Source organism: Magnolia sinica, chromosome 13 (genome assembly GCF_029962835.1).
Source record: "Magnolia sinica isolate HGM2019 chromosome 13, MsV1, whole genome shotgun sequence".
Lineage (NCBI taxonomy): Eukaryota > Viridiplantae > Streptophyta > Magnoliopsida > Magnoliales > Magnoliaceae > Magnolia > Magnolia sinica.
In genome coordinates, this window is record NC_080585.1 from 12,232,004 (window position 1) to 12,256,910 (window position 24,907).

Consider the following 24,907-nt stretch of genomic DNA (forward strand, 5'->3'; position numbering starts at 1 on the left):
CTGGATCGTCAAACACTGGTTCCCATCAGGGTTCGGCTTGAGTCTGCAGAAGTGTAATCCATGGTCGGGCAACCTAGATCGTTCATATGATGGGTCCCGCAGGGATGGACCATGGCCCCACAGAGGTGGTAATATCACATGTAGCAAACATGTTTTCTGATCGGGACCGATGATCTGCTGGGCCAGCCTGCAATGGTCGACAAAATATTAGCAATTGGACAACTCAGACCATCCAATGGTTGCGAGTCTTGCCAGTTGAATGTGGACTGTTCCATTTTCAGGCCCTTGATCGTAGCACTATGAAATCCAAATCGACATCAAGCTCATGTACATAACGGACCACCAAATGAACGGTCCTAATCACACGTGCACGTCCACGTCGCGCAATACATATGTTTTGCGTACGACTGGTAGTGTGCATGTCTAGAATGGTTTTTGGGCTCCAGAAAACTCCATTGCATGATCCCAGCCACCCAATACTAAGCCGTCTGTTGAATGTGGAGTGGTGCGCCTTGGCGCTTTTTCTCTTGTAACCGTTCGATTATAAGTCCCGGATCCAAGGGCTACGCTTAATTTGGACGTTTTACAATAAGATATGCTCCGGTACTCTCAATAACACCGTTCAATTACAGTGCTCTTAGGGTGGATGTATATTTCATAGGCTACCATGCAAAATTGCAAATATGACACTGATCTGACAATTGTAGCAATATGATCATTAGATTTTAATATGGATGGTGAAGATCATCGCTCATCTACCTAAAGGTCCAATCAACAATGTTATAAATCTATCTGTGGGGGCTATCATACATCCTTACTAATGTTACGGGAAGCGGATTGCTCCTTAATTCTATCCATAGAGTACTGTGCAAACATTGTGGGGTCCACTGTGATGTATGTGTCTTATCCACACCATTCATCTGTTGTACTAGCTTATTTTAGAACATAATGCCAAATTTGAAGCAGATTCAAAGCTCAAGTGGACCACACCGCAAGAAACAGTGTGAATTGAACAGCTACAATTGAAAACTTCTTAAGGCCCATCCATAGAAGTTTTTGATCCACCAAGTTTACTTAGTACACTGTAACCTATAATGTATCTGTAGGCAATGGGCTTCCTTTGTTATACCATCCTAACCAGAAGTAGGTATCATCTGGTCGTTTAACCGTTTAACCTGCTAATTTTAAGGCATGAACCCGAAACATATGCATGTGCGATCAAACTAATGTTTATGCTTTCCCTTTATTTATATTTGTATAACCTTATAAACAAGTTGGATGATAAATGAGTAACATTATGGCTTTCCAGTGGACATCCATATCCTTACTTGTTTATTATTATTAATTTTTTTATTTTTTCGTGATGTGGTCTACTTAAGCTTTTGTAACATGGTTTACTTGAGCTTTGTGTTGTCACCGGAATCAAGTTAGACTACTTGTGTGACCGATGATATGAATCCAGTTTTCATGTATGGGTAAGATGTGCAGGTGTGTCAGAGTCTATTTGAGTCAAAGTTTGACTGAATTGCTAGTCTTCCCCCCATATTGAGTTGAACAGATTAGACATCCAAATCAAAGATCCAAGATACTCTCAACCACCAATATTTGTGTTTCCATTTTGGTGATTTGTGAAATGACAAAAGTTAACCTTATGAATGAATTCTTTTTACCTTGTGGCAATAAATGTAAATTTACAGGCTAAAGGATTTGTTCTTTCACCGACACTTTAAGTTTAATATAATTCTCAAAGGAATAAGGACACAAATAAATAAAATAAAATAAAATATTGTCAATTTCATTAATATTTAAAAATAATGTTTATTACAATTAACAAGCTGTGAGACAACTAAGTGAACAAACATAAGGAAAATGATAAATATCTGATGCGCCTATCAGAACAGATGATCGAAGCAAGTATGATCAGCTAAATCAAAACTTGGATGCTCACAGTCCTACAATTTAAGGTTGCAGAAATTTACTTATATTCCCAAGGTACTATAGCAGGAGGCGTTAGGCCGTAATTATGTAAAACTAAGCTAGGCTAGTATATGCTAAGAAAGTTAAATGAAGGATAATTTAAAAGATGGGTTGATGTATTTCACGTAGAGCCTTGAGCTCTTCTTTAATTGTCCATTTTATAAATTGTTGAGGTAGTGAAACCCTTGTTGGGGTTTCCTGCTGATCATGTATCCTTTGCTCCTACATCATGGGCTTTTTAGATTAAAAAATCTCATTGATTACTCCAAAACTGGTGACTTGGATTGGGAAATAGGACTTTACTTAGATCTGGACTCCTTAACTTCTAAATCTTCTTTTTGTAACTAATATTTCATGGAGATGTTTGTGACCCATTAATCATCATGCCTAAATATGCTAAGATTCCTCTAAGTAGGATAACTAAGTTAAGGGCTAAAATCGGATCAATCTCACCCGCTCAATGTCTTTATTGATGACCCACTACACAAATCAGGCCAAGGACCACCAAAGTTTCTCTGGATTTGGGTCACTAGATCAGACTTAAGGAATCCCCATGGGGCAATCCGAGTGTCAGATCGACCACGGCATCTTTTCCGATAGCCTCCTTTCCATTACTTCATGGTGTTGGGTGGTCCAGATCAAATCCCGTCCTCACTTAACCATCCTATAGGTGATAGTTTCGAATGATAGAAGGATTTGACGCTCGATATCGCTGTAGCATTGGTTCATACCTGATGTAGTTCTTCCATTCTCTTAATTTCAATTGATGTATGGAATGAGGAACCTAACTAGGCTGATATGTTTGTCCCTCTATATTTGGGCCCGAGCCATGGTTGAGTTTGTTGGGATTTTTACTGCAAAATCACACAGATCTAGATCTAGGATAGCAATACAATGACACCAAGCACACACAAGAGACACAGATTTAACGTGAAAAACCCTTTCGAGAAAAAACCATGGCACAAAGCGACAAATCTCCACTATAAAAATAGAAATTACAAAGAGAAAGGACTTACTCGATTCGAACAACCTCAAATCTCACCATCGCTACACCCTTTAATTTCTCTAGAACCCCTTTAGAAAGCCTTAGAATTATTTCTCATCCCCTAGAAAAGCCCTAGGAACACCTATTTATAGTTTAGGCAACTTACCTTTCGCATCCTAGTTGCGAAGGGACCCTTTCGCATCACAGTTGCGAAAGGACTCAGATTTAAGACATATTGCAACAATCTCCACCAGGTTTTCAATCTTCAACTGTGTAGCTTTTTGACTTCTTCTCTTATTTCTACATTATATCATAGCTTCTCTTGCACACTCTATCTTCATTTTACACCATCGCCAAGCCCAGAGAAGTTTTACAGACCTTGAACTTCTCTACACTATGAGAGCATGTCCATTGGATCAAAATCCACTTGTACAACCATCTTTGCTCCTGTCTTCTCAAAAGGAAAGACGTAGTCTTCTTACCATCTCACCGCTACCCAATATTGCTTGCCGGGGTACTTGCTCACAACATTGACAGCCTGTGAAATAATCGGTCTAATCCAGACCATGGCATACACTGCTAACCACATTCGAATAAGACTCATGAGATATCCTGCTTTTCCTCATTTGTTTTGGGACATGTCCTGAGGAAAACTTGAGGAGAGACGCGTAGGGAACGCTCTTCGGCTTTACCTGACCCATCACATTCTTGATCAATACCTACACACAAGGTATTCCTCCTGTGATTACCAAAGTCTACTCCTCATTCAGTCTCAATGCCGAGAACCATCTTTGCAGCCCCCCGATCCTTCATCCTGAATGTCCCACTTAACTGAGTCTTCAATACATTGATTTCAAACATGTCATAATTAGCGATCTACATGTCATCAATTCCTGACTCACCATGAAGGAATCAAACCACTGCCTAGGCGACAGGTCGAACCACGACCTCCTGCAAAGTCTTTTTTCGACCCCTTTAACTTCGAACTGCTCTGGTTGCTTCATGTAAATCTTCTCTTCACTTTTCTTTACAGAAGTGCAGACTTCACATCCATCCTTCCATCTCAAGATCACATTGGCCAACCAGCGCCAATCATGGATTTAATAGACACCTGCTATACCGTTAGCGCGAATATCTCTGAGAAGCAGATCTCTTCTCTCCGAACATAACCCTTCACTACGAACCTCGCCCTGTATCTATGTTGTATCCTCCTGAACATCCACCTGCATCCAACCACTCTCCGGCCCACTGGAAGCTCCACCCGCTCCCATATGTCAGTTTGGTACAACGAATCCATCACATCGCCCATAGTCACCTTTCACTTCTCAGTACCAGGCTCACTTAGAGCCATCAGAATAGAGGATGAATCCTCTGCGATATTGGAGTCGTCCATGTACCACGCCGATATCCTGCGATTATGCCGTGTGATTCTTCTCACAGGTGGCTGCTCTACCTGCTCTGTATCCTTGTCCGCGTGTCTCAGCCTTCCTGCCCTGCCCGCTCATGTGGTCATGCCCAACATGCCACACACATGCAGAGGTGAAATCCGCTACATCCACTGCAGCTCCACCTTTTGAAGTGCTCCCGATCAACCTATACATGTTACTGAGTCGTTGCGCTTTCATGATTACCTGTGCCCCCTTAGATACCTTAAGAGCACTATCAATACCTGTGTACTTGCATCCTTTTGCCTCAAGTACACCAAGAAAAATCAGATTCTGTTTCAAATCAGGAACGTGCCTGACATCAGTCAAGGTACGCTCCACCCCATCAAACATCTTAATGCGCACCGAACCAACAACCACAACATTACAGGCAGTGTCATTGTCCATAAATACCTGTCCACCATCGCACTCCTTGTAGCTGGTGAACCAACTCCGATGAGGAGTCATGTGAAAAGATGCCCCTGTGTCTAGCATCCACTCATCTTTACGATCATCGTATGGCCGTCTGAGCGAAGACACAGATAAAACATCACCATCACATCTACTTGATCTATCTGACGTGACAGCATTGGCCTCCCTATATGAAGCCTCAGAATCCTCTCTTTTCGATTTAAGATTTTTACAATCCTTCTTTACATGTCCTTCCTTCCTACAGTTCCAGCACTTTACCTTTCCTTTGCCCTTGCCCTTAGATTTAGACCTAGAGCCTCAAGAACCTGTACCTTGTTCAGAATTCTCACCCCTTGTAAGCAGTGCCTCAGAAGACATCCCCGTGTCGACGTTAAGTTTTCTCATAGCTTTCTCTTGAAGGGCCAAGATAATGGTGTCGACACTCAGGGTTTTATTCGTGCTGCACATAGTATCCTTGAATGACTCATACAATGCCGGAAGAGAATTCAGCAACATACATGCTTGTTCTTCATCTTTCATCACTTCCTCCATATCTAGCAATTTGTAAACTAATTTATTAAAGTTACTGATGTGAGCCTCCAGATCTCCACCCTCTGCTATCTTAAAGTTATATCACTGCCGCTTCAAGTGTAGGCGATTTTCAGAGAATTTTTTCGCATAGACATCATCTAACTTTGCCTATAACTTAGCCGCAGTTTTCTCTCTCATGACATCGTAGAGAACCTCATCCGTGAGACATAAACAGATCGATGATAAAGCTTTCTTATCAAGAGTATTCCAATCATCATCAGTCATAGTAGACTTCCGCTCATCGAGAGCACCATCTTCGCCTTGCTTGATTAAGGAACTCATCATCTTGATCTTTCATAACTCAAAATTATTTTTCCCTTAGTACTTCTCAATCTCATACCTAGTACTTCCCATTATGACTAATTCCTCAGATTCAGATCTGTGCCCCAACGATTACTCTAATACCACTTGTTGGGATTTTTACCGCGGAATCACACAGATCTAGATCTATGATAATAATACAATGACACCAAGCACACACAAGAGAACACAAATTTTACGTGGAAAACCCTTTAAGGAAAAACCACGGCACAAAGCGACAAATCTCCACTATGAAAATAGAAATTCCAAAGAGAAAGGACTTACCCGATTCGAACAACCTCGAATCTCACCCTTGCTACACCCTTTGATTTCCCTAAAACCCCTTTAGAAAGTCTTAGAATTATTTCCCATCTCCTAGAAAAGCCCTAAGAACACCTATTTATAGTTTAGACAACTTACCTTTCGTATCCCAGTTGCGAAGGGACCCTTTCGCATCCCAGTTACGAAAGGACTCAAATTTAAGACATATCGCAACAGAGTTTACGTGGACATCAATACAAACTTTGAAGTTTATAAATCTTCTCGAATACTGCAGTCTTTTTGAACAAGGACTACAAGAAACAACCTCACCGAAAATATCATAGCCAAATTTGTGTTAGACTTTTTTTCTTAACAGACCTTAAATAAAGGTGCTGGGCACATTGCCACATTAATGAGCATAATAACCGGTGATTTACTTTCTTAACCTTCACTTTATAATGAAATGCATATCGCCGAAGGAACGAAACCTACTATCGGATGGGAGTATGTTTCATGTCAGGTGCAGTTGAGTGGTGTCGACACGTGGTGACATTTGATTGGACTATGTTAGGGCTTCGAAAATAGATGTAAACACGGTAGGTTGTTTGGCACACCATGAATTTGAAAGGATTTGAGGCGATTTCTTATCCCTTTTTTGTTTGACACCATAAAGTAACAAGAGATTTTAAATCCTCTTAAAGAGTGGGTCTGATATCTACGTTAAAAATCCAGGATTTCATCTCAAAATCTTTCATGAGCCGTATGTGCAGCATGTGTTACTAGACTACTAATCTATTGGGCACGTGACCCACTAATGATATCCCAAAACAATAAGATTATCTAGTGCATTACTAAAATTACTTCAATAGACTAATCTACTTAGTCAAAGCATTGTCCATGTGAATCAATAAATAAAATTCATTGGTTAATTACTGCTTATGATACTTGTGGCTCACTTGAGAGTTAGAATTTCATCATTTTTGGCTAAAGTATATATTTACCTTATTACAGCCATCATGTCAAACATCAGATACCAACGCTGATTAGGAATTAAAGTTGATTTACTAATTAAATTTAAACCCTTCTAAATATGCTATATAATTTAAGTGTCTGGCTACTTTTGAATTAAAGAAAATTCTGAATAAGGGTGCCAACCACAACGTGAGAATTTCAAATTTGGGGAGCCAAACAAGGCCTTGGATATGCTTCATTTACGGGCTTTGCCCTAAAAAAAAATGGATGGTCCGAGTGGATAAGACATATCTATCCACATTGGGCCCCGCAGATTTTACTCAGTACGCAGTCCCCTTCCATCCTAACCATCTCATCCACGGCATGTAAAAAGGAGGGCTACAAAAGTAAGGACAAATCAGGGATGTATTCGACCATCTGATCATTGTGATATTTGTATAGGAGCCCATAAAATGTTCTCTGGGATTAATAGACAGTTCAGATCTATCGATTGGAATGCTCAAGTGACAGATACAACCAGGAGGAGCACAATAACTTATAGTGCGCTGAGAGTACCGGAATATTTTATTTTTTCTCCTCCCAAGTGCCAATCCAACAAAGTCACCGAAAGCGGCAGAGAGAAATCCTCCCCACAGAATCCAATGGAAGAAACCAGATGGGAGCAAAGAATCCATGCCCTTACTCACATCATGGTTCACCCCACAACCACGCCTTCCCTCCATTCCCAACTCCTCGTGTCCACCCAAATTCCGTGCTACCTCAGCTGGGACTTCCCACCATTCCTCTGCAACAAAGACACAGCAGCAAGAAGCGGAACACCTTTCATTCCTCTCCTCCTTCAATGGGGCATCTCCCTCTTCTTCAAAAGGGTCTCCAGATTCTGCCTTCCCGAGACCTCCTGGCGCTGCAAGTGCCCATTTCAGCAGCCCCCTCCTTTGATCCTCGCCGCCGGCGTTGAGCCAGCCCCGCCACAGTGGAGCAAAGAGCAGAGGAGGGAGTATTACAGGAAGAGGTTGAGAAGGAAACGTCTCGTAAGCGATGTTCCGCCGTTGATTCCGTTCATCGTCCCAAATATGTTGCTGTTCCTGCTGCTTCTGTGGAATCCCTTGTCGCTTCGGGCGCGCCAGTGATGATGAGAGTTTGAATTTTCTGTTTTTGTGGATATGGTGTTGATGGTATTATGGTAGAGGATGCATTTGAGTTGAATTGTCAATGGGCGGTGTGATTTTGATGTTATGTTGTGATTTGGGCATGTGGGCAGTTTGAATTTTGCACTGAAACAGAAGTAGAATGAATTGATTCTTTTATGTTTGATGTTTGTTTTTGCGATTATCTTGTTGATATTGTTGTCGTTGCTGTGTCATTTGAGCTGAATTGTAAATGGGTAGTGTGCTTTTTGTGTTCTGTTGTGATTTGGGAATGTGGGTAGTTTGAAATTTGAACCGATACAGACGTGGAATTGATTCTCCTGTCCGATAAGCATGTTATGAGGTTTGTTTTTGTGATTATGGTCTTGATATTGTTTGCACTTGAGCTGAATTGTAAATGGGTAGTGTGGTTTTTATGTTTTACTGTGATCTATGCATGTGGGTAGTTTGTATTTCGAAATGAAACTGACGTGGAATTTGATTGATTGATTGATTTATTTATTTTTTTTTAAAATTTTGTTTTTGTTGTATTGGAGGTTTGTTTCGTGATCATGGTGTTGATAGTGTTGTTGTTGCTGATGCATTTGAGCTGAAATGTAAAGGGGTAGTGTGCATTTTGTGTTTTATTGTGATTTGGGCAGGTGGGTAGTTTGAATTTCAAAAGGAAACAGAAGTTGAGTTGATTCTTTTGTCCGATAAGCGTGTTAAAGGTTTGTTTTTGTAATCATGGCATTGGCAGTGTTGTGGTCGCTGATGCACTTGAGCTGAATTGTAAATGGCTAGTGTGGTTTTTGTGTTTTATTGTGATTTGGGCATGTGAGTGGTGGTTTGAATTTCAAAGTGAAACAGAAATGGAATTGATTCTTTCGTCCAATAAGTGGATTAGAGTTATTATTATTATTATTATTATTTATTATTGTGTTGATTGTGTTGTGGTCGCTTATGCTTTTGAGCTGAACTGTAAATGTGTAGTATGCCTTTTGTGTTTTATTGAGATTGAGAGCAGTTGGTTGTTCCAACTTTGAATTTTGAATTGAAAGAGAAATGAAGTTGATTCATTTGTTGGATAAGCATGTATGAGATTCCTTTTTTGTGAGTATTGTGTTGGTTATGACATGGTAGCTGATGCATATGAGCCTAGTCCTAAATGATTAGTGTGATTTTTATTTTTTGTTGTGATTCAACCATGTCAGTAGTTTGAATTTTGAACTGGAAAGATGTTTAATTTAGTTATTCTTTCGTTGGATAAGTGTGTTTGAGCTTGCTGATGCTTCAGCATGATTTAAAGTGGGCAAGATAATGTTGATTTTATAGCGGGTTTTGTGCATGTGGCTTGAATGTAAATGGGATTGGAATTGACTTGTACTTCTATCGGATAAGCATGTTTGAGATTTGTCTTTGTAAGTATGATATCTTGGTTGCTGATGATTCTATCTTAATTGAAAATAGGTAACAGGATTTTGTGCCATCTTGTCATGTCGATGGTTCTAATATTGAATCGGAAGAGAGAAGTGGAAGTGTTTATTATTATTATTATTTTTTAATTTTGTTGGCAGGTTGAAGGTTAGCTTTGCAACTATGATGTTTTGCATGCAGATAGACTGAGTTGGATCTTAAATGGTAAGGTGATTTTGAACTCCCTTTGGGAATTAAGCATGTGGGTAGTTTTATTCTTGAAGTTGAATGCAATTGCATGTTTCAATGATGGAGGAAAATGGGCTTCTTCTGATTTTTTGTTTTTTTTTAGCGTGATCTTATTTTCTTTACTCCAGTCAGTAAAAGGTTTAACATTACAACTGTCGTCATTGGCGCTATTAATTATTATATTTATTTATTTATTATGGTTTGTTGGATGTATTTTGGCAGCTCATAAACATGGCTGCAATTAAATGGGTAGCATAATATTGCATTTGCTGTAATTTAGGTATATGCTGGATGGTTTCATACGTTGTTTCCATAGAAAATGGTCCTTTTTCTTTTCTTTTTTTTTTTTGGTTTTTGTTTTTGTTTTTGTTTTTTTGTTTGTTTGTTTGTTTTTTTTTTTTTTTCCTAATCTTCAAAAGACGATGAAGAAAAAGGAATGCAAAACAACATCCACATCAACAAGTCAGTGTTCAAAATATTGGTATTGCGTTATGTATCGCACCCTTGGGATATGGATAGTATTAATTATCGCATTGGATATATATCAGTTGTATTGCATAATGTATCGTTGTTATTGGAAACATGGGGAAATATTGGAAAATTGATTGAATTTTTCAATGAAACTTCAGTGATTATTAAAAAAGACATCAATACATGTAAATTAAAACACTACAAAAGGCAAGTGCATATCATATGTTTTCTTTGTATGGGGTCCTAATTTATGTGTTGTTTAACCAAAATGATGCGAGTATATTCAAAGTCTATTCATATAATTTATGCATGTAAGAACAAGTGTGGAAACACAAGTAATACATTCAAAAGCAAAAGAAGAATCACTAGATCAAGTTACATACATGTTTGATTTTATGTTTGGATACAAAAATTGCAACCAATGTGTGAGAAATTGAATTTTTTTTTCAATTTTCCACAACTCGGCCCATCCCATTTGCATGAAAAATCATAGATTTGCAATAATTCAACACTGATTTAACACGATTTATAGAAAAATAAAAATAAAAATTAAAAAAGATTGAAAATAAAAAACGCTCACCAGATCGAACATATGGGATATATTCCACTACATGTATGTTTCGTATCACGCAAGTGAAATATAAGATATATCAGCTAGTATTGTCAATGCTTAAAACACTGCAACAAGTGACCCTCTCGTCATTTCCCTCAAAGCCAGAAGCTGCATCTAGCAAAATTAGACTCGATCCCCAAATGTTCCACTTTAGTCCCTCAAAAATGAGAAGCTGCTGAACTCCAGCCTCACAAGAACCTAATTGATAAGCATAGCCGAGATATTCCTTTCCATAACTCCACCTGGGGTAACCTTGTCCTAAAGATTCTTGCAATTTATTTCTTTTTGAGGACCCAAAAGGATATCAAAGAACATGAAAATCCAAATAACATTTTGTGCACCTTCAAGTCCGTGAATCCACACGCAGGCCTCACCAATGGATCTATTGATCACCCAATGCATCCTAAACCTTGCCAGGAAAGAAAGAAAAAAAACTCAAGGACTTCCTTAGCCATGTTGCAGTGAATGAACAAATAATTAACTGAATACTCTTCTGTCATGCGCATGATGCATCTGTTTGGAAAGAAAAAAGATGTGATTCTTCATGTTTTCCAATGTTAGCATTCTTTTTGTTGCAACGAGCCAGACAAAAGCTTCATGTTTTCTAATGTTAGGATTCTTTTTGTTGCAACGAGCCAGGCAAAAGCTTCAACTCTGGAGAAGAAACATTGAGCTGTACAATAATAGTCTAGAAAACATTGATTTCTCTGAGAAGGAACTGTTGGATGATCGTTTCCAGATTGAATCAGGATCCTCTTCTTGCCACAAGCAGGAAAATCCTACTTGTTGCAATCTAATTGGACCACATCATCACACATTGCATTTACTGCTGGACTAATCACGATGCAGGAAAGCAGGATTTTCCTGCTTGTGGCAAGCAGAGGATCCGGATTCTTTTAGATTTCCCATCTTCCACCGCCGATGTGCCAACTTAAACTGGTGCCAACTTTCTAAGCAAGATTGTGAACAAGCATTATTCCCCATCATCCAAATTCCTCCTGAGTCTAACTTTTGTTGGGAAACATGCAACTTTCCATTCCATGTGTAAATCAATGGAATTAACATTACAAAAAGATTAATGGATGATAATCACTTCCAATACAAGCAATCGAATTATTAAACATATAGAGTGCAAGAGATGTAGATTTTTTACATGGAAAAATACTCCAATGTAAAAGGAATAAACCACAGAACTAGTCCGACATAAATCCACTATAATAGAAATGATGGAAGTACAATCATCAAAAGAACAACCTCTCTTGGATATTCAAATACATCACCTAAAGGTAGATTTCAAATAACAACAATAGAAATAAATTTTCTCACCAACTATAAATTAAACAAAACCCCCAATACAGTCATTAGAGAAAATAATAGAAGAAATCGGCACTGTGGATGGACCCTCATGAACCCGAAGATGAAAACTCCTCTTGTAATTAACAAGATTGAAGAAAGAATATACCTCACTCCTCTTCCTCGAGTAACCATTCTCTCCTTCTGGTTTGCTTGGCTCACATGGTTTTAAAAAAGACTTCTTAAGCCCACACATGTGAGTCCCACCTCCACATGAGGAGGGACTCACAACATGTTTTATCTCACTACACTTCCCATCTTGTAATAATTTCAAATGTTATTCTCATATTCACGACAATGGTAAACAAGGGCTGAAATAATGACACCAAGGGGGAATCGGCGGTCCAAGCATCCAATGAAAAACAGATTTTATCACCTTTACCAACTATAAACCTAGCTTCGTTTCTTAGTTCTGAGCCTGTTTTACTTGCAACGTCACTAGCATGGTCTTTATCATGGTAACCCAATTTCCTAATATTGCTCCAGATCATTGGCCCGTGCACTCTAACAACCACACCCTTGGAACCACCCATTTTCTGATTGACCATATTTTACCTCAGGTACATTCCTCCACCATGCATTTAGTTCCTCCACAAATCTCCACCACCACTTGCTCAAGAGCAACCAATTTCGCTAACTAATGTTACCAATGCCGAGCTCCCATTACTTTGGAGTTGTTTGGATGGGAGTAAATGGAGGGGGGTTGGTAGTAAATAGAGGTAAATTGCATACGAGTTGTGTTTGGATAGAAGGAAATGCATGAAAATAAAATGAAATAAGAGTAAATGAGTCTCTAAATGAAATCTTCTCTTTAAAAGAAGATTTATAATTAAATGGGGTGAAATGTCTTTTTGAACTCCCTTGGAGAGTTACACTACTAAACAAAGGTGCTGCTATGAACATGTCTACCATACACATGGTGCCCCATTGATACTACAAAACAATCTAATTATTGGTTACATCACTAAAATCACACCAACAAAATGATCTAAGGCGTCCGAAGGTTGGCCATCTAAATAAATGGTCAACAAACATCGGCAAGTTACTTGTTTGTGATCCTTATGTTTGTGGTCCACCCGTGGCTTGAAATTTTCTTATTTTCGGCAAAAGTATATGGGCTTATTACAATCATTCCATTAAATATTATATATATATACACACACACACACACACACACACACACACACACAAATTTGATATATTAAAACAGATTTGAGTTGTCACATATATTCTTGTGAATATATTGAAAAAATCCAATGCATTCCAATTCGTCCCATTTACTCCCATCTAATTAGAGTATTTGGATTTCAAGTGCATTTCTTTTATTGTCGTCCAAACACAAATGAATAAGCCATTTACTCCCAATTCATTTATTTAATTTCCTATTTACCTTCATTTATAAATTACCCAAACGAGCCCAAAATTTTTTTGCACCTCCTTCCAATTGACAAGGTAGCACTTGTAGATCGCCTCACACCCTACCCTTAAGAATTTGCTGCCCCGGGAAAAAGGAGCTTTCTTTTCCATCTACCAAACCTTTTTTGATCCTTTCTACATTGGGGTCTCAAAAAGCAACTGTTCTCAGGTTGGGACATGGAAGACTCGCTGCTTTGTACCATATGGGCCTCGCAAGAGAGTTCACACATCTTCACTAACAGCCACACCCACAATTGCACTTTTTTCTAGATTCATTTGGAACCCTGACATTGCCTCATAACATCTAAGGACAACCTTCTCATTGGCCAAATGATCTACTTTGGCGTGTCAAAACAGAATCGTATTGTCTGCAAATTAAAGATGTGTGATACACAACTCTGGATTGCCGTCCCAAAAACTCTTATGACCCTGCAAGCTGATGCTCTTCGCATTAGGGCATGAGCCGAATCATAAAGTAGATCCAAATCTCAAGTGGACCACACTACATGAAATAGTGATGCAACTTTGCCTAGGTGCATTAGATCATGTTCGTACGTGATAGGTTACGTGGGAGCGTCACTCATGAAATACGAAGTGCAAAGTGCATTGCTAGTGTCTTTACAGCCACAGTGCCTCATAATCCACGATCACCACGCAAAAATGTGTCACTAGTACCTCTACAACCACATTGCTTTATAGCTAATGATTGCATGCGCGCGCGAGTGACCTGGATCACGTGAGCAAGTAAGAGTACTAAGAACTCAAAGCTCATAAATTCCTTAGTTCTCTCTTTAAGCAATGCGGGACTAAAGTTTTTTTTTTTTTTTTTTTTTTTTTTAATTCACTCTTCCAATAAATTATCAAAGAAAAATTTAAATTTAAATCTCTTTTGAATTTTAACAAAAATGAAAATACAAAGTTCTAACATTTTTATTATTCTATTTTAACTAACCCAGTTGAGATACAAAATAGGCAACAAAATTCTAACTATCATAATCCTATGTCTTCTTGATGTCAATGTTGTAAATAATTCCGGCCTCAACCTCTCTGCATCGAGAGTTGATGAGCTCTCTTGACAACAACACTCCATTCAAAATTTACCTATCTTTAATGAAGGCGCCTTGGAAAATGGACAGCTTCCATAGTCCATACGCGAACCGTGCACGACGAGCAGAGTCGTAGAGAGTTCTTTCTACAAACGTTCCAGAGGATCCAGCTTCTGCTCTGATAACTCATAATCTATATAAACTATAATCTCTAGTGCATAATGGACGTTAGCTAAAATGAGATTAACTCGTGTTTGAGTGGCAGCCAAACATGCCTTAGATTGCAGCAGTGGCATGAGTCGTTTGGTCCTCAAGTCATTTGAATCAGGCCCTGTTGTAATCTCTGGGCAATGACATGGCCCTGATCGTTACAGGTGCAACACGGGACATGCATGTGCGAGATCCATTCTCTTCATCAGGTGGCCTTCAACCCAGAATCGGATCAGTACACTCAGGTGGGCCACCTGAAAATTGGACTGTTTTTCTTCTTCTTTTGTTTTGTCCATGCTGAGCAAAATGCCCACCATCTGCGAGTGTCCGTATGTTAAAGTGGACACATGTGAGCCAGTTGATCATAACCATCCGCTATTCTACCTTATCAGCCACCTGATCATAACCGTCCGATTACACATGTAGTCCACATACGGACGCCGTCCATTCATAGCCCTCCAGGTGGTAAGGTAAATGCCCCAGTCGGGGAAACGGATTGGCTACTCCCCCTGCCCCAGCTCGGTGGCTGATGGTCGGTGCTCTGTGGGCCCCAACATGATGTATGTGTTTCATCCATTCCGTTCATCCATTTTTAAAGATCATTTTAGGGATTTTTCCCAAAAATGAGAGGGATATAAATCTCAGGTGGACCACACCACAGAAAAACAATAGTGATTGGATATCCACCATTAAAATCCTCCTAAGGCCCACTGTACTGTTCATTTGACATCCAATCTGTTGATTAGGTCATACAGACCTAGATGAAGGGAAAAAACAAATATCAGCTTGATCCAAAACTTTTATAGCCCCCAAAAAGTTTTTAATGGTCTGCGTTCATTCAACACTGTTTCCAGTAATGTGGTTCAATTGAGAGTGGAATATATCTCATTTTTGGCCTTATACTATAAAATGATCTGATAAAATAGATGGACGGCATGGATGAAACACATACCTCTTGGTGGGGCCAACAGAGTACCGACCATCAGCCAAGGCTGGTGGCAGGGGGAGTAGCCAATCCGTCTCCCCGCAAATCACGCCATGTCAGGATAGTATACACTGCCAGCTGGGATACCGAGCTGGGTCATTCAAAAATTTACCTTCTACCACATGACGCACGTGAGCTGGGTGCATGTGAAGCTCTTATGCAATCGTTTTATGGATGGAGACAAGCATGAGATAACGACACAAGGCTTCAACTTTATGGTGGCCCATCCACTGTACTTGTGGTATACAAGTGCATCAATCTAGACCGTCCAAATCATGCACTCGTAGTGGACGTGTACTTGCCCTGAAATTACAGTGATCACGTGATCCATGCTGTCGGATCCGCAGATGTTAAACGAACGGTTAAAAAGAAATTAGTGGTTAGACCCATCTGCAAGTGCTTTATTCAGGCAATGTGATCCCACATCGACAATGGGTCCCGGGGTTTTTCACGCAATCCTAACCTTTGGATTGGAGATTTTTCGGAAGAAAATGGACGAGTACACAGCCATCTGTTATCTTTCGTCCTGCAGAAAGGTTATGATTGACAGCGATCTTTGGGATATGGCCCATCAAGGTATAGCTTGAGTGACCATAGTTTCGGAACGAGTGCAAGTCTGGCACGTGCCCGGAAAGTAAGGCCTCATTAAGTTACTCGGAAGTGAGAAACGCCATAATCGAGAGGAAGTTAAAGGAGAAAAGCTTTTATATATACTCAGGCAAGCTGTACTGGATGATACGCAGGTACTTAGTTGCATGCTCGGTATACAAGTAATTCAAATTAAACTGTCCAAATTATACGTCTACATGTATCATAAACCAAACAATTAAAGCTTATTTATTTATCTGACTATTGAATTGGTGGACGTTTATCGAAGGATAAAAATTATTATTAAAAAAAAAAACTCCCATGGTCCAATTTTCACAAACATGTGTACACAAGAGGTTATGATCCTTCAAATAATCTAATTTTGGACGGTAGCTAATTAGTGATAGTGGGGCCCACAATTTAGTTGGTTTATTTTGAATTAATTTATGCCACGTTTACAACTCAGAGTGCGTACTCTTAACCTAGCGCCATCCATTGCCCGAGTATCAATGAACTCCCCTACGTTAAAACTAGTTAATATATCCATGATGGGACAGGGTGTTTGATATGAGCCCAATTGGCTGTTGGTGGAGTCGGTGCTCAGGAGAACGAATGTATGCTTTAATCCATTAGCTACGTGGATACGATAAGATTGATCTCAGTCAATAACCATAGATTTTTAGGATATATTATGTTCTTTCAATAAATCTAATATTGCCTTAAACATAAATAATATGGTCTCTGATCTTTGGAACTCAAGATTCGAAACAATAGTTATTGGGTGACGAGAGTTGTGTTTTATAAATCTTAGTATCTCGATGAGTCATGATTGTGACATTATTCATTGAGATGTACAATCATCTTATATTAGGTAACTGACTTGGCTAGGATGAATAGTCTAATGACAATTGACTTGTGTGGGTTGTACCTTTTTTCTTTTCTTTGCCCATTAAAGGAGTGAGTGTACCATAGATTTGGACTTTTGGACAATTACACATGTGGATCGAAGTTGAAGTAAATAGCCTGGGACACATTAGGTTGAATTATGATCATGTGATCATGGACTTGATGGTACATGTAAGTTGATCAATTCTTAAACCTGAAGGTATGTAAGGATCTTGGATCTTGACTAGATGGCTTTAACTCACTTTACAAGGCTTATTAGAGGATACTTAAAGTGGGTGATGTTGAGTATCTCCATCAAGGTTCATTAATTCATATATGGAGCCAACATGGGATCTACTTAGTTGATCATGAGACTTGTTTATTGTTTAAATCTAATTAGATCATGAAATCATTAAGTGATTTTTTCCATTAAGTTCGGTATTAAAAGGTTTTTAAAAAGTTTTCAATTATTGAAGTTCTATTTTAACCGTTAAAACTTATTTTACCACACTTGATGATGATTTAATAACTTAGATATGATGATTCAATTTTTTTATCAATGTAAGTTCTACATCTCAGGTGAATGGCCTAGCCGGTAGAGAGATTAGATCATAAATATACGCAAGTGTAAAGTATATCAACGTGCTACCTTCACTGTTTAGTACATTAAAGTTCATAAGATAGTGAATTATCATAATCGGAATCCTTTAGAAACCTAAACCCCTCATGGATAGATCCTACTTTAGAAAAGGAAAATTCTATGGAGAGAGAGAGAGCATCACTTCTTCTTGAAGAGAGAAAAGTTAACATAGAAAAGAGAGTTTGAGCGTCACTCAAACGCCCCTTTTCTCGAAGAGAGAAAAGTGAGAAGAAAAAGTTCTCTCTCCTTCCTTCATCATCATCATCCATCTCTATCTCATCTCTATGGTCCATAGCATTGGCCACATGGCATCATCCTTATCTCCCACCAGAGGTTAGACATCCTCTTTTGAGATTTCTCCAATATGTGATAGATTAGAGAGAGACCCCACATGTTGGATGATTGATATCGACAAATCTCACCACTAAAACTTTCTAAACTATTAAAATCACCAATAGATATAATCCAAACCATCAACTTAGTTTGTTAATTATGAAAATAAGATTTTATGATGCACGGATCATTCCTAAATTTGGATCTATTGTAAATTACGAAAATCATGTGCATTTATTGTGCCAACACTCAATAAACCTAACAGATATCATGACCAATTGTTTAGGTCCGCAACCCCGTCTAAGCCCAAACTCAGGGCTAAACCGGCTAGCCTAGGTGTAGCCAGTTAAAATATCCGCCGAGTTCATACAGGTGGGGCAGGTGGTTCTGAGTCCCACATCGGAAGGGTGAATACCCTTAAAACTTTCATACATGCTGGACGGTGTCCAATTAATCTTACTCGCCCCTCGATCAGATCAGCCCTCTTTGTCACCAAATCATGGGCCACGATTGCGCACACTTGTCTTATATCTGCCCTGTGGGTGGGTCATGGTTGGGCGATCAGACCGTTGATCTGATAGGCCCATTATAGATGGAAGTACGACAGAAGTCAGTTCCTAAAATCCTAACCATCCGATCTGATAGGCCCATTATAGATGGCAATTTTTAGTACACCAAGATCTAATCCGTCCATAAAGTGAGTCCCAATAGATGAAACTGGTTCAAAACCTAGGCAGGTCCACTAATAAGGTGGCCCACATTTTAGAAATCAACTAAACATCTAGAAAATATTGGCTAAGTTTTTCTTAGCCGTCAATTTGTTTATAATCTTCCAACCCACCTGATGTCTATAATGCCTGATTTTTGGGTCGTGGCATCTACACGGTGGGACTCATCTGATGGACGACTTGGATCTTGCACGCACTTACCACGTTGGAACGTGTAGTGGTAGGACGCCTTGTTTAAGTTGGATAGCAGGAAGGGCTGCCAGAATTCTCATCGCACACAATCTCCTAGTGGCCACATGGTGGGCCCCACGTAATAATGACCATCCAAAAATTGGCCCATCAGACCATCCAAACAACTCAATTGAACACATCATGTATGATCATCTCTCTCTCTCTATAAATAAACCATGACCCGATCTTTGGGCAATGGCCCATCCAAGTGTGGACCGCTGCCAAGCTGGCATATCTTGCAGGTATCCAACCTGTGCATTAGATTTGTACCACCGTGTAAATAACCCGGGTCATCAGTCAACTCACCATGTCGGTAAAACAGGTATGAAAACAAAGAAATATTGCCAACAGTCTTACGTCCTTTCTGGCGGATAGACACGCCTATTTCACACACTATCTACATGGTGTGGCCCACCTAAGGACTAGCAACGCAGATCAAGAGCTCTCTTGTAGCACCAAAAGTCCAGTCTGTGACCAAGGAACAACCCTCGTCCTCGACTTGCTACCTAATGCCGCAAGTGCGACTATCCATCTTGAAGTGCAGATGCATCGCAAATGCGTCATGTTCAATCTTCAAGATCTCCGCATTTGCCACGTGTCTAATTACGATATAATCAATGTGCTACCATACATTATCAAGTATTTATGTATGCCAGGCATTGTATGTTTTCAAGTGCCTTATATGAATCATACACATATGCGTGTACAAAATAATCTTTCCTTATTCCAATTATTTGATGAAAAGCATCAAAATAACTAGCCAGAGACAACATGACCAATACCAGCAGGATCACAACACCCATGTGCTAACATGGCATATGAGAGAGATGTTGAATGTCTTGGATGCCAAACGGGTGCGCACGTGGCAAATATGGTGATAGGGAGGGATCCGCTGAATGTCCAGTAAGCCGCACATGTGGTGAGAGGAGGGGGAATAAAAAATGTAGGGCAGTTAGTGGATTACCGCTGTCATCTCAATTCTCATGGCACTAGGTCAACCACATTATTTTGTAGACCTTAGTGGGGCAACCCATCAAAACCAAGTGGGCCATGGACATAGATTCCATTTCTTGTGTTGTAATGCACAAACCAAACAACGTGCTCAGGTGGACCACCCTTGTATAACTAAAGACATCATTCTCAAGAAAAAGAAGATGCAAGCTCATGGACCCATAACCTTCAATCAACACCCACCATTATCACCATCAATCACTAGCTTTAATTGATTATTAGTTTTAAAACTCTGCTAATTCTACAAACTTCTCATGGAAATTGTTGAAAAAAGGGAACAGCCAAACGCGACATTGCGAATCGACTTGTCGTACTGCATGCGCTACATTTGGCCAACACGTGGCCGCCTTTCATTGCATGCGATGATAACAGCATGTCACATGGCATACATGTAATGACCACACACAGTAAGGTCATGGATAAGCAAACAAAGGCATAATAGTGCATGTGAGACCCATGATAGGCGTGGGCCGCCACCATCATCCAACTTGATGGTGACCATGTCGGCAGGTCGTGGGCATCTAATAGGGCTTAGGCACATACATAGATACATACATATATACATAGATGCGTTGGAAATGGTTGATACCAAAACAAGGAAAGACTGGGACATCACATCATGATATTGCCATGGATATGGCTTGCTCACTACTAATAGAATCATTCGATGGTCGAGGTGGAGTGCTGAAGGGGGCATCGATAGTGAAAGGTGGGACACGCACAGTAGCACACCCATGTGCACATGTGATGTAGGTATGCAGGTATTAAGTCATGTTCTTTGTGGACCCATAGGGTTAGCATGGACCATTTTGTGATGGTGAAGGTTGAGTTCATGCCACCTTAGGGTGCAAGTTAGCAAGGCCATACACCCAACAATGTGTTTTGATGGGCATTGATTGTTTGCAATCTCTCAAACCACTAATGCAACAATTGGCTAAATTTAGAAGCTATTGAATTGAAGTAATGAGCCTAGCTACATTATTGCCTAAGCCTAAACACCACCCACATGGTCTGGCTACACATGAAACTGGAAACCCTGTGTCCCATCAAACACATCATGTGTGTGGCCCACCTGATGGATTATCATATCCAACTTAACACAAGTAGAGCCCCCCCACCAACACTTGTAGCTGTTGGAATATGGATGGGTTTACAGGTCAACTTCATCAAACATACCTGAAAACCCCACCTGTTTTTCCTAAATGACAAGAGAATCCTCAATTAGATTCTGTGGTTTAGGGCTTGTTTGGTTGTCATGCCTTCACAACCAATGGAATGCTTTCTTCCCAAATCAATATATGGATTGATGGCAACCAAAACCTTGGATTTGGAAAACAAAACGTCACATCAGATAAAAAGGAAATGTGTAGAAAAGAATCCATGATATCATGTTGGTTTTAACATGTATGGTTTTCATGGAAATGTTAGAAGATTAACAGCTAAAAGACTAGCTATCTTTCCCTATATGGAAATCTAGATTTAATAAGTTACGAAGAAATAGAAATCACCATTAAGGAAAACCGTGAAAATGAAAATTGATTTCCACGGAAATATTTGTTTCGCACTGAAAAACATCACATCTGTGGGAATTGATTTCATTTCCTGTCTTTGCAATTTGGGTTACATCCAAACAGCACCTTAATAATCTCAACCAGTGAATGAGTGATGGATGCAATGCACCCACGATCTTATATTCAATTTAATAGTCTCACTGGACCATACTTACCTACCGAGCAAGCACGAGTGCCCGTCATTCAATCCATCATATAAAACTCACCAATCACCCCCTAGACTTTCAGGCTTTTCCTTTCTTGACAAACTAGATAGTTGTTGGCCACATGAATATCCCATTGAAAATGCAGATCAGTGGCGTTGGGCGATCCAAGGCTCAACCCGCTCGACCCCACGGGCGTCCCCACACGCAAACTCGCACCAATGTTGGTGCACAATGCAGTCTAAGTTCCTGAGCCACCGACTAGGAGCCTCTGATATTACAACATCCTTAAACTATTGTTTTACTAATTAAAAATCAATGGTAGCCAGCAACATCTCATATTCTATACACATAAATACATAGAAAATGAGACATGCAACGAAAGAAGAGATTTGCTTGTCTACATAAAGACAATACAACTACATTAAAATAAGAGGAGCATAAGCATTTGGAATTTCAACAACTTCCCACTAATTCACCAACTCAAGAAACTTATATTAATAAAGAAAATCTAACAATCTACAGTTTGAACTATAGACATTCCATTCGCTCCTATTTCCAACATCCATCCAAACAGAAAAGAAGAAAACAAGTATGATCTTCATGTCTCCATCCATATATATAATATGATAAAATACATCTATGCTGAAACATTCACATAATCTTCTTCTTCAACAGATACATACAAACACCATAGAAATACAAACACTACAGAAAATACTACTACTCCTAATACTCTTAGAGTCTGATCAAGCCATAATTAGAAAATCAAAGCTAAGAAAAGCCGAAAATTATTCGTATTAATCTCTCCATCACCACATTTCCTACGTATATCAGATTTGCATAATCAGTTTCATATGACCCCAAAACAAACAGCCAAACAAAGGTAGAAAAGATGAGTTTTTTTTTTTTCCCATTTTTTTCTTTCTTCTCATTGAAAGGTCGAACCTGGAGTGTAAATGGCAAGATCAGGCCACCCATTTCCGCCGCTCCAACAGCTTGAATCGCCCTGCAAGCCCAGGAAATTTTCAGGGTTGTTTGCGTTCTGCAACTCCAATGCCGGGTTCCCAATTGCATTCAGATTCAAATTCGAATTTGGGTTGTCTGGGAATTCTCCAAATTGGACCCTTTGAACACTGGGATTGCTCGAATTCATACTCTCCAATAGATTTGTGAATTGCCCATTAGAAGCCAATAGGGAACTAAAGCTCCCACTTATGTCGAGCATTCGGTGGTCTTGATCAATCGCGGGTGTCGGGCTGTAGACCGTGGATGCTGGTTCCTGCTTCGGAAATGGTTGTGGGATCGAAGAAGAGGAAGAGGAGGAGGAAGAGCGCTTTGGATTCGAACGCTTGGAGTTCTTGCGGGTCCCGCCACCGACAGGGATGTTACGGAGAGCGCCGCCTTTAGTCCAGTAGCGGCGGCAGTTCTTGCAGAAATGGCGGGGTTGGGAGAGGTTGTAGTTGTTGTAGTAGCAGAATTTGGTGTTCGTGGAGTCGCAGCGCGGGCATTTGAGGTGCTCTTGCTCGGGAAAATGAGGCTTGATGGATTGAAATGTGGTTGGATCTTGCATTTTGAGAGGAGAGAATTGACTCTTTTTTCCTGATTTGAAATTGAGATGTTGAAGAAAAAGGAATGCACAAGAGTATGTGAGAGAAAAGTTGGATTTTTCTAAGCTTTGAATTTGGTTTCTTGCTTCTTTCTTCTGTTTTTTTTTTCCTTCTTTTTTTCTTTTTCCTTTCCTTTTTCTTCTGTTCTATGATTCTATAGAACTGAGTTGGGGTTTGGATGAAAAAGGGATGCAAAAGGGAGAGGCTTTTCGAGAGGCTTTTGGAGTTATGAGAATTTCTCTTTTGATGGATGGAAAGTGTGGAGAAAGCAGGGGCTTTAGAGCTTTTGGATTTTTATTTTTATTTTTTCTTTTTTCTGTTTGATAAAGGGATGGAGAAAGTTAGACAATTAAGATTTGAATCGGGTTTCCTTCATGGAAAAGGAGTCAGATGTGTAGAGAGACGGATGTTTGGATGAAAGGCAATGAGATCTGTTTGAAAAAGGAAAATGAGAAAATACATAAGAATTCCTGAAGATCTCATTTGGGGTTTCCGAGGACAAAAAAACCCTTCAAAATTAGAAGCTTTGAAGTGGGGTTTTACAGAAAAAGCAAGAAGACTGATTTAGGTTTTCAAGGGAAAATGAAAAGATCCAAAAAACCATAGATTTGCTCAATCCCCATAGTGCCTTCTGAGCATACAAAACCCCAAATTCTGTGAAGATTTGAACTGGGTTTCTTCACATAGAGGAAACACTCAAAATTCCAATCTATATCACATAAAAAATATATATATATATCAAACTTTTTTATGATCCCAACTTGGATTTCATGAAACCAAGCAAGAGATTTCTACCATCAAGAAACAAAAAGTACCTAAAAATTTCAAGCTGAATTCCATGGAGGAAACCAAGAAAAGAAGAAGGAAAAAGAAGAGAATTTCTCAAGTGATTCCAGGCAAGACACAAAGCTCAGAGAAAGAGAGAGAGAGAGGTCTGGAATGCTGGCTGTGATGATCTACTAGAGAGGGTGAGGAGGAACTGTTTCCATTTTTTCTTTTTATTTGAGTATTTGTCGCGTAGATTTCATTTCATATATATATTATATATATATGTGAGAAATGCTCCAATGCGCTCGGAGCACTATAATTTAGAGTACTCCTAGTTGTATTATGACAATTAGACAATCCAATAGACTGATCTAGACTGTTCACTAGGTCTAAAATACATTTCATGTGCAATCTGGAAAGATTCACACTAATCTAACAGATATTAATCATTTGACCGATGGTCTCTAATATGTACGGTCAAGATCATTTACGCAAATATAGGTCTAGTAAACAATTTGATCCATCTATTTATTAGAAACAATCATGGATTGCTTATGAATCTAAAGAATCACTTTTTTTAGATAATCTTAGC

At 39.4% G+C, this 24,907-nt stretch overlaps 2 protein-coding genes across 2 annotated transcripts; one reads left to right on the plus strand and one right to left on the minus strand.

Annotated features, from left to right (window-relative positions):
• Positions 1-7,522: 7,522 nt before the first annotated feature.
• LOC131222836 (uncharacterized) lies at positions 7,523-8,235 on the plus strand. The gene has a single exon (XM_058218046.1). The coding sequence runs from the start codon at positions 7,563-7,565 to the stop codon at positions 8,049-8,051; it is 489 nt and encodes a 162-aa protein (XP_058074029.1). The 5' UTR covers positions 7,523-7,562; the 3' UTR covers positions 8,052-8,235.
• Positions 8,236-22,522: 14,287 nt separating this feature from the next.
• On the minus strand, positions 22,523-24,549 carry LOC131222837 (dof zinc finger protein DOF3.1-like). Its single transcript, XM_058218047.1, has one exon. It carries the CDS (start codon positions 23,508-23,510, stop codon positions 22,869-22,871), a length of 642 nt encoding a protein of 213 aa, XP_058074030.1. The 5' UTR covers positions 23,511-24,549; the 3' UTR covers positions 22,523-22,868.
• Positions 24,550-24,907: the final 358 nt, after the last annotated feature.

Excerpts from the sequence above, each read along its gene's own strand:
- LOC131222836 (XM_058218046.1), top strand. The coding sequence starts at position 7,563 with ATGGAAGAAACCAGATGGGAGCAAAGAATCCATGCCCTTACTCACATC.
- LOC131222837 (XM_058218047.1), bottom strand. The coding sequence starts at position 23,510 with ATGCAAGATCCAACCACATTTCAATCCATCAAGCCTCATTTTCCCGAG.